Here is a 13,224-nt window from a genome sequence, read left to right as displayed (position 1 = left end):
TCAGAGAATGCTCACTAGGACATTTCTTGATTCCTGTAGGTTACATCCTGCAATATTCCGAGGATAACAGTGAACAGTGGGGTAGCTTTCCCATCAGCCCCAGTGAGCGCTCCTACCGCTTGGAAAACCTGAAGTGTGGGACATGGTATAAGTTCACTCTGACTGCCCAAAATGGAGTGGGACCAGGGCGCATAAGCGAAATCATAGAAGCGAAAACTCTGGGAAAAGGTGAGATGCCTGCCTGCCATTTCTCTATTTCTTGTCTCCCAGAACGAAGTGTGGAGGACCGTGAAAGACTCAGCCAATACTTAATAGTCGTTTTTATGTACTTGAATTTTCTCGTTCCTGAAATGAGACTGGAAGAGTGACAGAGTGATGAGAGAGACCACAGGACCTTCCAGAACGTTTTGGTTCCCTACCTCATTCTTTCCTTTACAGTTCAAAGAAGAATGCCCTAGGAAAGGTCTCAACAAGACTTCCCAGGCTGGGCAGCCATGAAATGGGTGAGGCACCCATCCTCAAAGATTTTCAGGCTGAAAATGACTAGGCTAATAGGTTAGCACTTCAAAGTGAATTGGGATTTTATCTGAAATAATGTAGAAGTTCAAGGACGTGAAGCCCAGGGAAGCAGCTCCCAGAGGTCAAGGGTACAGCTGGAGATGGTGGAAAGAAGAGGAGACTTGGCTCCATATCTGTGTAGCAAGGAGAAGAAAGATCTGATGAGCTCCTCCTTTCCTACACGGGGAGGAAGCCCAGTGGGGCTGGAGAGAGGCGGTATTTGGATATAGCTCCTGAGTCTTGGATAATGGGATAAGGATTCGGGGATGCAGGGTTGGTCTGTGTAGAATGATGCCTGCTATGTCAGAGGCCCCTGAACTAAGTGTTTGGACTGTAGAGGAGAGATGTTAATACCTCCCAAATCCCACTCTGTCTTCTCCCAAATCTCCACTCGGTATCTACATGAGAAGGGAAATTATTCAGCTCTGCATCCTGCAGTGTGAACCACTGAAGGATTCCACGTAGGAAAGTAGAGCTGTTCTTCAGAGAACTCTACACTTATACTGTGTAACGAATAGCGTGTATCCATTCAGCCTTCATTCAGGCTCAGGTCCTTGTGGTTGGGACAACTTGTCGGTTCCCAAGGTTTTGTTCCTGCTGAGAATGACTGGGGATCTGGCCTGGGCCAGAGCAAGGCTACACAGAGACAGTAGCCCAGGGCAAACACCTGAACACAGTGTGGTCACCCCTTTACCCACGAGTAACACTGCCCGTGTCTCCCACAGAACCCCAGTTTTCCAAGGAGCAGGAGCTCTTTGCCAGCATCAACACCACCCGGGTGAGGCTGAATCTGATTGGCTGGAATGACGGAGGCTGTCCCATCACCTCCTTCACTCTGGAGTACAGACCCTTCGGGACCACAGTCTGGACCACAGCGCAGAGGACCTCCCTCTCCAAGTCCTACATTCTCTATGACCTGCAAGAAGCCACGTGGTATGAGCTGCAGATGCGCGTGTGCAACAGTGCGGGCTGCGCCGAGAAGCAAGCCAACTTCGCCACGCTGAACTACGATGGCAGTAAGCTCCAGGCTTCACGGCTTTCCTGCTTGCGGCTCGGGGATGGGCACATGTTTGCTGTTCACTCTCCTAGGAGACACTTGTCATTATCACAGAGTGAGCAGTGCCCCCAAAGCCCGTTAGGGTTTGGGCCTTTCAGCCCCCTCCCTGTGGGCTTCCCAGTCCATTATGCACAGATGACCATCACTGTGTGTCCATTAAAAGGGGACTGAGGACCCACATGAACTCCCCTGGGAGTCTTAGTGCAGGAGCTGGCTTCTCTCAGGTTGAAGGACTCTGCCTCATGGCTCTGTTGCTTTGCAAATGACTGTGAGCTAACACTGCTTTTGTTGTCTCCCACCCCTCCCCCACCCATCCCAATCCACACAACAACTTTCTGTTTGCTCTCATTACACCCTTAAAATGCATGTGCACGACAGTTCTCCATGGCAGAGGAAGTTAGGTTAGTTTGCGCAGAGGCAGCAGAGGCACTGAGAGGAATAGAATGTCGAATGGCACAGCAGGCCTCTGCACACACATGTGGCACTTTCTAAAAAACAGGGAGTCTCTTGACATTTTGTTGCCCCAAACCAAATGACTTAAATTCTGACCCTTTCTCTAATATTGGGGTGAGGTCTCTTACTGATACTTGAACAGCACCCAGATCAGTGCAACTGGGGCAGCATCTCTAGGGTTAGTTAACTGGTCTTCTGGGAGGCCTTGCTTGCAGCATGTCCATGACGATTCTGTAGCCTCATGGTGACCCTCACTTGTCCAATAGCAGCGATAGGTTCTGATCACCAGTGGTGACTCATCAGGCTGTTTGGAGCTGTGGACCAGCTCCCCCCTCTGCCTTCTGTCCCTTCTACTACTCAGAATGGACTGTGGTCCCAGTAGGCCCTGAGTTGTTCTTTCCTCTCTGGACACTGTGCTAATCCTGCTGTGTCTATCTCCTGCCTGCAATCATTGCTTCTAAAGCCCTTCTCAGATAGAACCAAATTCCTCTTGCTTTTGCAGGAAGGACCCAAGATAGAAACCCTTCTGGTGTTGGGTCTCTACCCAGTGGTCTGCTTTAGTCCTGGAATCTGGCACAGGGTCAGCCACTGTGCTTTTGGATAGCTGTCCTCCTCTTCAAAGGCCCAGGCCCCTCTTACATTGCCTCCTCCTGTTCTATGTGTGTCTTTATTTAGAGAAGTCCTTGTCCCAAGGGTCATGCATAGGCAGAGCAACATTCATGTCTAAGGTTCTTCTCCTAGTGGGGCTTAATTCTCTGTTCTTACACAACAAAGTGCCAAGACCATGGCTTTTATGAATAACTTTTAAGGCTTCACCCAAGCTCCCTGAAAGCACATGCCCAGTTGTGTAGTTAGCATACTTGTCACTTTGGACACCTACACTCTAGCCCATGGCTATGCTCCCATATGGGCAGATGCCAGAGAGCTTGCTAAAATCCACACATGGATGGCATGCTCACATCTGATGATGTCACTAGAAGTTCTGGCACAAATAGTCTTCAGACTTTATATGTGTTCCAGTAGCTAAATATTTAATGTTCTCACTTTACTCAAGATCCTATTGGAAAAGTGCATGTAAGGTGCATTATATTTTCTGAAATAATTTAATGGCACAAAGAAATAAGAGTACATAGTCTTATACTTGAAAAAGACAGTAGATCTCTCTGAATTGGTACCATGGCTGTGTACCTTTAGTATCTCTTTTGTCACATATGCCTGAAGATACTGTTATCATTTTAGGGAAAACTAACTTGAAACAGAAATTAACCTGATATTCATATCAGTCAGATCCACAACTTCTCCATCTCTTTATCTGAGTCTCCTCTGTTTTCCTTTTCCAAATCTTTCTGCATGTCCTTGCAGTGTCCTGTGCACAGACCAGCCTCACAGGTGCCTCTTCTGTGTCTCTTTCTTGGTGTCTGGTTATTTGCAAGATTGGGTCTGCTGCCAGAGATGCTGTGAAATTGGAAGAACTCCGCTCAACTCCAGCAGAGATCACAGAGGGCCAATGGTTGTATCTTCACTGCTCCGATTACTAAATGCAAGATAAAATCATTTTTGCTCTTGGAGAAATGACATTTTTTCCCCTTAAAGCCTTGGCTTTCTGGTTTACACGGAAAAGGCAGTGAGAATGGAACACCTTATATAATGGAGGATGGCAAAATGTGTGCCCCATAAAACACAGATGTCTGTTTAGATCTCTGCACCCGTGCTCAGCCTCAGGGTAGAAAGCATCTTAAGACAGCCCAGAGTTCACTTCATGTCTGCTTTTTCTTTTGGTTCTAAATAATCTGAATTTTGTAGAGCAGTGTAACAATGCCCTGTCAGCAACTCCCTTTTCAGTGACCCTAATAGACCCCGTTTGAAAAGTTGCCCTTTGCTCTTCTGCCCTAGACTGGGAATTTTGAAACTAGGATTGAGATCAAGAGAATAATCAAAAGATAAAGATATTCCCTTCCTTAGGCTGGAGTACCTCACATCCTCCCTTCGGGGGCTTTTCCATCCAGTTAGCAAACCTATTGTTCTTCATATGCACTTTTTCAAACAGCCTTTAAAAAAGCACAATGCCTAACAGCCAAGTGGGCATTGGATTTCGGGTGAATTAAGGTGGCTTTTGTGAGCCAGAGCCCAGGCATCATACTGTCAGGTGGTGGCATCCTACAGGGCTGTGCAAAACAAAGATGTGCTAGAGTGGAAAAGTTTGGGCCAAGGGAAGATGGAGTGAGCTTGTCAATCCAGACATGTATGGAAAAGTTCCTCTCATTTCCTCATCACACAGACACCCTTGGATCAACCACACCCGCGCGGTGTTTTTTGTTTTTTGTTTTTTTTTCTGTAACCCATCATCCCTAAAAACTCCACCATGCTGTCGCCATTAATAGTCATCTAACATCGTGGCCCTGTTTTCAGGTACAATCCCTCCACTCATTAAGTCAGTCGTCCAAAGTGAAGAAGGGCTGACCACCAACGAAGGGCTCAAGATCCTAGTGACCATCTCCTGCATCCTGATCGGCGTCCTGCTGCTCTTTGTGCTTCTACTGGTTCTGCGGAGGAGACGGCGGGAACAGAGGCTGAAGAGGCTGAGAGGTGGGTCCAGGTACCTGGGTACACTGTGTGTCCCCTGAAGAGAGGTCAGCCAGAGGCCACTCTCCAGAGGGAAGACATGTCCCCTACGAGCCTGCTCTGCCAGCTATGATTCAGTGCCTGATGTGGCCTCTGCAAGTCTTTGGAGCCCTAGTGGTGGTGGGGAACCCAAAGCATTCAATCACACACAATCAGAAATGGAGTGCAAGCAACCTCCTTACAAGTCCCCTAAATCCTAGATATTGCCAGACAAAGAAAATTAATTTCTCATGGGATTTTCAAGCCTGCTCTGTTTGATTTTCAGTGGTTCTGGTAAAGCCACCAATTACGGCTTTAGCAAAAAAAAAAAAAAAAAAAAAAAAAAAGCTTTGAGATTTGCTCTGGAAATGATGTTTCCTGGAAGCAGAGATAGGGGCTTATGGGATAGGCAAAGTGTAGTGATGCAGAAAGTACACCCTTTCCTGAATTAGAGTTTAACTGTGAAGAAAACACAGCAGAAAATGTGGGACACAGGCTAGAGACCCATGGTGAATAGATTCCATTTGTCAAGGGTCTAAATCTGTGTGGTTCTGGGTGAGAAAGCTCTTCACACTTTCTGGCCAGCAGCCCTTACTCTGCAGTGTGAGTGCAAAGAATTTCAAATAAGTAACTCTGGGAAAAAAACATTCTGTACCTCCTACTTATCAGGTCTTCAACCAAGCCATTGTTTGACGGGGCACCCACAGAGTAGTTTTGTTCCAGTGTCAAGACAGTGTGGAGCCATGTCACATCTACATAGCCTTCAGAGTTACATTCCAGGAGTAAGGTTTGAGACAGCCCCCCAAACACACCCATGGTACCCAGAGGCCTTGATTCTATACTTAAGAGACCTTGATCTCATCTGTAAGTCCTTAACTTGACCCTGATCCTATTAGCACAGCTGGGCACGATGCTGTCTGGTCCATCTTCTCTCTCCAGAAGTCTCCTGGCGTGTGCCCCTCACACTTACTACTATCAATTTCCTCTTACTTTCCAACTTGAAGTCCCTTTCAGCCCGTCTGCACATTTTAACTGTCTTTCCATTAAAGATCCCGGGGCCCAGAAATCCAGATGTGTCATCTGTCAGTCTCATCAAAACAGTCTTCCTAAGTCAACTGCATTTCGATTTTGTAGATAACCTAAGCACTTTGCCTATGCTTCTCATAGATAAAGGCAACTCAGAGTACTACTGAGATGTGCATGCCTCAGCATCTAACAGGTCACACATGCCAAAACAGGGCTTTGGACAAATCCTAAATCAGTGTGAAGGAGGTGGGGTGAGTCCCAAAGGAGAAGAGAGTGGGAAGCTAAGAGTAGGAGCCCACCACAAAGATAGTTGCATTGCACTTGGGGTGTCTGTCACTAAAGAATCAAATGGACATTTTGATAACCCTCTTTCACCATAAATCCCAGTGGCCTGGACTTTGGGGACATTGTCTTTGAGGTATCCAGTGGCAGTCCTTCTATGTAGATAGCAGTGTCAAACCAGTTCCATATAGAAGGCTGTGAATTGCCTGAGACTCTTCATACCAACCATGAAGTGTCTTATTGATGGCCTATGTTGACTCACACCAGTGTGGGAGCAGATGGATGAGCTAGCTGGGTGGGGCTTCTCAGGACTGTAGCACCCTGCCAAACCCCTCCCCACACTTCCTCCACTACTGTCTTATTTTCATGACTGTACTTACAACCTCAGCACCTAATGGTACCTTTTTCTTGCCAAGAACATTTCCAGCAAAAGCTATTGCTAACAGATCCAACTGATAGAAGACCCACAAGGTTTCAAATTTTCCTCCTTACCAGTTTCTTGGCCTTTAGTTGTTGTATTGAAAGGGCTGTGTCCAGAGAGTATTCTGGGATTAGCATCTCTACATTTAGACTCTGGTGTTTTGCAGTTGGGCTTGTGAGAGGAGAAGTCCTCCACATCTGAGGGTGCAGGCTCTCAGTCCCTGAAGTGGTTTTGTTTCCTTTGTGTAGGAGATAAAGAAGAGCTAGTGGGAAGGTTTTTACAGGGAGGCAGCAAGAGAAACAGAATGTATTCCCGTGAGATGCTAAGGGGCAAAGAATTCAAGAGAATTCCTTGTTACAGCTACCAGGGTACCAACACAAAGGGTCTGACAGGAGAGGGGTAATAAAGCAAAGAATGTGGTACCCAGTTCAGACCCCACCACTTCCTAATGTCAGATTTAAAGGTCATGTTGAGATGGATTTAATTTAGCAAACCACTGTTGGTTGTCTACCATGGGTCACGTGTAACATGTTTTTTTTTTTAAAAAAGTAACAGCATTTTCTTATTCCCCATTACTTTTGATCATAAGAGATTGACAAGGTTCTGGGGATCAAAAGGTCTCTAAGACCCTCTGACAGTAGACAGTGATCCCTTAGAAGTGTTAGATCAAGGGTTATAGTAGGGGGCACACTCATCTCTCTGTAACCCCAGGAAGTGCTGCCTTAAAAGGGCAGAGTGAGTGAAGGGCCCACAGAGAGAATGTGGAAAGCTGGGCCAGTCTCCAAACTACCTACCGCCTTGAAATGTCCATTAACCACATAAAACATTTCCAACACAGATGCAGCCACAGAGTTTGAAGTCACAAGTGTCTATTAACCCCTCAGGATTCATTAGTAATGCTACTCAATTAAAGCCTGGCCCACGTAAAACAGATCCCGTGCCTACATTCAGATCAGTTCCCATAGGCTTACAGATTCCATGGAGAGATCCGTTTCCCGCCATGCTTACCTTGTCCAAAACAAGGTCAGTATTTCTAGGAACACATCGGTATTGCTCAAACATCCACTTAGCAGGATCAAAAATGGGGTAAGCAAATTTAAATTAGGAATAAATAGGAGTGTCTTGTGGATGGGCTTAAGGTTATTCGAGGCCAAGTTCAGATTGTTACCCTTATTCAGTGGCATTGTCCAAAGTTGGACATAACTGAAGTGTTTCCATGGATAGCACATCGTACTGTGTAGAGGAGCAACCTAGTTAGGGGAGTACAAGGTAATATTCTTTTATGCAAAAATAAAATGAAAGAAAATGGGACTGAAGCAGCTTAGCCAACCTATATTCTCCCTTCCTGAGGACTTACTAAATTTAGAGTACAGCGACCTTCTAAATTGTCTCCAAGTGCTAGATTTTTTAAATCTATATCCTTATCCAGGACTTCAGAAGCTGCCTCTTGCTTTTAACAATGCCCTGGTTTTCCCCAACTTCTAGATCCTTTGAACTGCAAGGTTAGAGAGTGAATCACCAGCCAGACCCAGAATCCCAGCTGCCCCAACCTAATAAAAATTTGATTCCCAAGTCTAGTACTCCACTCCAATATTAGTAAAATCTCTGCTTTTTAGGAGGGGATTTTTGAGGGACTAAAAGTCTGTGTTGATGCCATTCAGCAGGGGCAGCTGGCATTTCCAAACCAAGAATTCTATATCAAATAAGAGAAACATAGTGATCAGTTGGCATGGCTGCCTGGCAGCCATTTGACTGCTTCTCTAGCAAAGCACCCTTCTCCCCTTAAAACAAAACAACAAAAATGAACAAGTTTTCCAAACTGACCAATGTCAAGCGGCCTTTTCAAAGGGAATCTGGATTCGTGGTTTACAAGGTGCAGACTTGGGGTGGACTGTGAGGAGTCATTTCCATTTTCTTAATTCTACTGACTAGTTTCTCCTCTGAAAACAACCAAAAGCTCTCCCCATTTCAAAAAACAAAAAGCAGCTTGAACTAAGCTCAGAGAGGCACTCAAGCTTGAGGAGAAAAGAAAAATAAACATGTCTCCACACTGGAGTGTCAACCCCCGCCGCTAGGAAAGGGGGAGAATGCAGAGAGGGTGACCCTTAAGGGGTTCCTTGCGGAGAATAAACTGTGGTTAAGAAAACATGGTATCAGGACTGAGGGATGTTCAGTTAAGTACCCGCCACATAAATATGGGGATCTGAGTTTGATCCTCAGATACTACTTAGGTATTTGGTGACATGGAATTGTAATCCCAGCACCAAGGAGGTAGAAACAGGCAGATTGCTGGGGCTCAGTGAACAGCCAGACACCCTTCTGGTCAAGCTCCAGGTCATGGAAGACCTGACCTCAAAAGAAAAAGGTAGACAGATGGATGGTGCCTGAGGAGCCATGCCTAAGAGTGTCTTTTGGCCTCCACACAAAGGTACACACATGTGCACCTATATAACATGAGCTACCACCACACACACACACACACACACACACACACACACACACACACACACACACAAGATCCTTTACTATGAAAACTTTCATTCTTTCTTTAGTTCTCCTTCAGTCCTTCCTTCTCTCTCCTTCTACCCTCTCTCCCTCTCCTGAGCACTCCCATCCTTTCCTTCTCTCCCTACAGTTATCACAGCAGAGCTGAGTAAATGAGAGTTTCTGTGTGAGAGGGTGGAGGACCAGGAAGCATTGAGATGAGATGGAGGTGAACCAAGGGCAGCTGGTGAGCTGGACACAACAATGGCCAGTCAAGAGCAGGCACCGTGGATGTCAGGCTGTCCCTGGAACCGTGCCTGGCTTGCCAGGGTGCTCTGGCCTGCCCTTGTTTGTTCTTGCAATTTTCTCGGGTCACAAGCATGTAAGACTATCTTTGGGGATATTTATCTCTCCTCAGATTTACAATTTTCTACACGAGCATGACAATGATTAGAAGTTCTGGCTGGAATCTTGTAAAAACCTAAATGCAGGTTCACAGCCCTTGCAAAAAAAATATATATATATAGCTACATTATGATAGCCTTTTTCAGTCCCACTGAAAAGTAGAGCTGACAGTGGGGAACCTTCAAATAGAAACTTTGGATGAGTGGAGCAGCAAAACAAGATCTGCTATCCATAGATGGTTTCCCTTTTGCTTTGAGGTGTACAAGTAACTTCACAATAGAGGTTAGTCCAAGCACACTCCATTTTCCTCAAGAGCTTCAGACAAGCAAACACAGACCTGAGGTTATGAATAAGCACTCTCTTTTTATCTCTTCTCTCTCTCTCTCTCTCTCTCTCTCTCTCTCTCTCTCTCTCTCCCCCCCTCACTCTTCTCTACCCAAGAAACATATAGATGTTTAAAATATGAAGCTGCTCAGACTTTTAAGAAAGCCTTGCTAGGCTGCAGGCCAGGGCCTGGGTGGACCACTCCATGACATTATGCAAATCTACTGGTGTGCTCCTTCACACATGTGCAGAGCCAAGAAGAGAGCAGTGTCCTCAGAGAGCCCATAGGCAATGAACAAAACCAAACTGTGATGCTCCTGAAACACCTCAGGTGGATCTCCCAGACCTGACAGAACTGTACTTCTAGAGCAGTCTCCCATCAACCCCTGGGCGACTTGATGGGGTATAAAATTGGCATTGCCATGTCCATGCTGTCGACTTAAAAACTAAACTCTGCCATGAGTCCAAAGGTCCAAAGCAATGTTGGGACAAAGGGAGAAGAGAGTTCAGCTTTCTGCCTTTCCTGGAACTCACTTTGGAGACCAGGCTGGCCTCGAACTCACAGAGATCTGCCTGCCTCTGCCTCCTGAGTGCTGGGATTAAAGGTGTGCACCACCACTGCCCAGCTCAAGTAAGTTTTTAATGACTAGCAATGACTCATGGAGTCAGAAGAAATGAGCATGCAATCAAAAGCATATGAATGTGATTCCCACTCCAAAAGCCCTTGGTTAATTTTTTAGCTTGATTATCACTCCCTGTCATGTGGTCCCTAATTTTATTAATACATTGATATATAGCTTGTGCCTTGAATATCTGCCACAGTTCTCCCTGAGTATTTCCACCATTGACTACTTGGCAGTCAGCCAGGATCATATGCTCAGCCACATGGCCTCTCACTCACTGCCAGAACCTCATAATCCTCCACCCCACCACACACTTGAACCTGTTCTCCACAGGCAGATGACCGGTGACAATCTGATCATCATTATCTCTGTCATTATTTTCTAGTCTTCTCTGTATGGCTCAGGAGCTGGGAAATGCCTTCAGAAACTTCTTCCTTCCACATTTCTCTATCACCGTACTAGCCTGGTAGACTTTCTCTATCATTCCCTAGACAACAGATTAGTAGAGGAGCCGAGAAAGAAGTAGCCAAGGACTTTAGGAGATATGTCACCCAGTCTATATCTTAGATTGAGCTGAAGTATGTGAAAATGTAAAAAGCTATGCCCAGAACTGCCTGACTGTGTTTGGGCAGGAAGAGCTAGGCTCTGGGTGACGTTCCCACAGAACAGATGGCAGGTGGAAGGAAAGCCACCCAACATCTGCTCTGGTATGCAGCAGGAGGAGAGCTATTTGAACTAGAACAGCAGGACCAGGAATTATAAAAGGAGGAAATGGAGGAAATGAAGGAAATTAGGAAGGAAGGAAGGAAGGAAGGAAGGAAGGAAGGAAGGAAGGAAGGAAGGAAGGAAGGAAGGAGATGAGATGGGGAAGAGAGTCAGAGAAAGCTCAAGATGCTTAACAATTACCAGAGCCTCCATTAGCCTGCTATTTTCCAAACCTGTGAAGTAGCCAAGGTTCCAGGGAGGGAGTTGGTTTTTCATTATTGACATAAAACAGTCACACATGTCCAAAAAACAATGAGCAAAATGTAGACACCAGTTACTGCTATGGTATTTCACTGAAGACTCTCCTCCACTCCTACCACTGGAAAGATTAGAAATTGGGTCACAGGGTACAAGTTCTGAGAGACCCCAAGGGAGACCATTTGAAGTTTCTAAGCAAAATCTTCCCATATACAATCCCCAAATTTTTGTAAATAGTCTTTCAATCACCAAAGGCAAATGAGAGATGCCAGATGATGGGTGGTATCCACCCAGTTAAGAATGAATCAGTTCAGAACGTTTTATTTTGAAGTGAGTTAACTTAAGCCATAGAAAGGGTGGTTTCTGAGCCACCAGGAAATGTAATAAGAGCCACCAGAGGTCTGGGATAGACCCACTCTCTGTTTTTACAGGGCTGACTGATATGGAAACAAGCCATGGAGTGCTGAGCAGATTGTGGTATGTGGCTTGCACAGGTGGGAAGGAAGACAGAGAGAGCAGAGTGAAGAGTCCAGAGATCATGGACTTTGAAAGGCCACAGTCAAAAGGATAAAATTGAATCAGCAGAACTGAAAAGTCTCTATAGGAGTTGTAAAAAAATCACTTGCAATTCCTGTAATGGATATGGCATTCTCATGACTATGTGGGAAGAGAATATATATAAAACTATCAGTGTCTATACTCAGGAAGGTGGATATAAAGGACATTATGAAATTATAAGCCTTTCATAAAAGAGAGAATCCAAAGTAGAGAATTACCTAGAAATTAGGACCTGAGAAGTGCTTGAGGATTTTAGGGAATTTAAACTCAAGAAGAGAACACTCAGCCCAAATATGAGAACAGCAATACCATTTCGTTGGCCCCAGAAGACCCCATCATTATGGATAGGTAGAAAGTGCATCAATAATTTCAGTACCAGAGAGGGATGCTGTATCCTTAGAAAGTCAAGTGAGATGGTACCCACCTGTGATCCCAGCAGTCGGGAGGCTGAGACAAGATCAGGAGTGTGAACCAAGCCTGCAAGACCCTGTCTCAAAATAGCAACAAAAGAGGATCCCAAACAAATCTCCAGCCACTTCCCCACATTCCTGTTTACTAAGGACTGGGCTATACCCAAGATATAACAAAGGAGAGGAGAGATAATGTGGATATTTGGACAGGTGGTCACAGGTAAGATTAGAAAGTGTTCAGCTGTAGGCTCAGAGAAGAACCACAGTGCTGACTGCCACTGGTTCCAGGAGGGAGCAAAGAGCCAACCCAGAGCTGAGGGACTTGGAGAAGTCACATCAAAACAAGTTCAGGAGAGGGAGAGGGAGGGAGGGAGGGAGAGGTCACAGCAGGAATTGAGAATAGACAGGATACCTGAGAGTACCATGAGTTCCCCACTGAGCAACTCAGAGCTGAAGATCTCTACTGCATGGGGTTGATTTGAGAGTATCAATCAAAGGTGCCGTCCTGGGAGACACAGTGCAAGTCTGTTGCTCTTCTGGTACTACTGTGACAAAAAAGGCTAGACACTGGAGCTGGGGTCACCTAGTGTTAGTATCTGAGTGGAGAGGAAGAAACAAGACATAGGGGAGATGTTGGGGAAGCACTGGTCATTCTGGGGTCCTGGAATGTGAGGGGCCATTTGGTGTGCAGCAACAGGAGACAGTCACTTCAGTGACCCACAACGCCAGCTCTGGACCCCCTAAAGGTAGCACACATTGTAATAGCTGCCTGAGACCCAAGGGGAAAGATCTCAAATTTCATTAGGAAGCTAATTTGAAAGCCTCTGTCACTGTTAAGATCCTATATTCCAAAATTATTAAAATGTATTAACGTGCTCCAGATTCTCTCCTTTCCCTAAATGAAAGCATGTCTGAGATGTGCCCCTGGCTCTTTACCCTCTTCCTATATGAACACAAACAACACTCCAAGCCTTGTCTCTGCCCAGACCTCTCCCTAACTTGACTTTTAGCCTGCCTCTCAACAGCCCCATCCAGCACCTCTAGCTTTTAAAACAGGTT

At 45.7% G+C, this 13,224-nt stretch overlaps 1 protein-coding gene across 2 annotated transcripts in view; it reads left to right on the top strand.

Moving 5' to 3' along the window:
- Dscam (DS cell adhesion molecule) overlaps positions 1–13,224 on the top strand; it is a 625,088-nt gene that overhangs the window by 568,575 nt on the left and 43,289 nt on the right. For both annotated transcript variants that reach the window (XM_036203115.1, XM_036203114.1), the window contains exons 25-27: positions 40–228; positions 1,284–1,574; positions 4,478–4,654. In XM_036203115.1, the coding sequence (XP_036059008.1) occupies positions 40–228; positions 1,284–1,574; positions 4,478–4,654 (657 nt within the window). The remainder of the gene's footprint in view (positions 1–39; positions 229–1,283; positions 1,575–4,477; positions 4,655–13,224) is intronic.

Source organism: Onychomys torridus, chromosome 12 (genome assembly GCF_903995425.1).
Source record: "Onychomys torridus chromosome 12, mOncTor1.1, whole genome shotgun sequence".
Lineage (NCBI taxonomy): Eukaryota > Metazoa > Chordata > Mammalia > Rodentia > Cricetidae > Onychomys > Onychomys torridus.
Note: the sequence above shows the minus strand (reverse complement) of the source record. Positions and strands in the feature narration are given on the sequence as shown.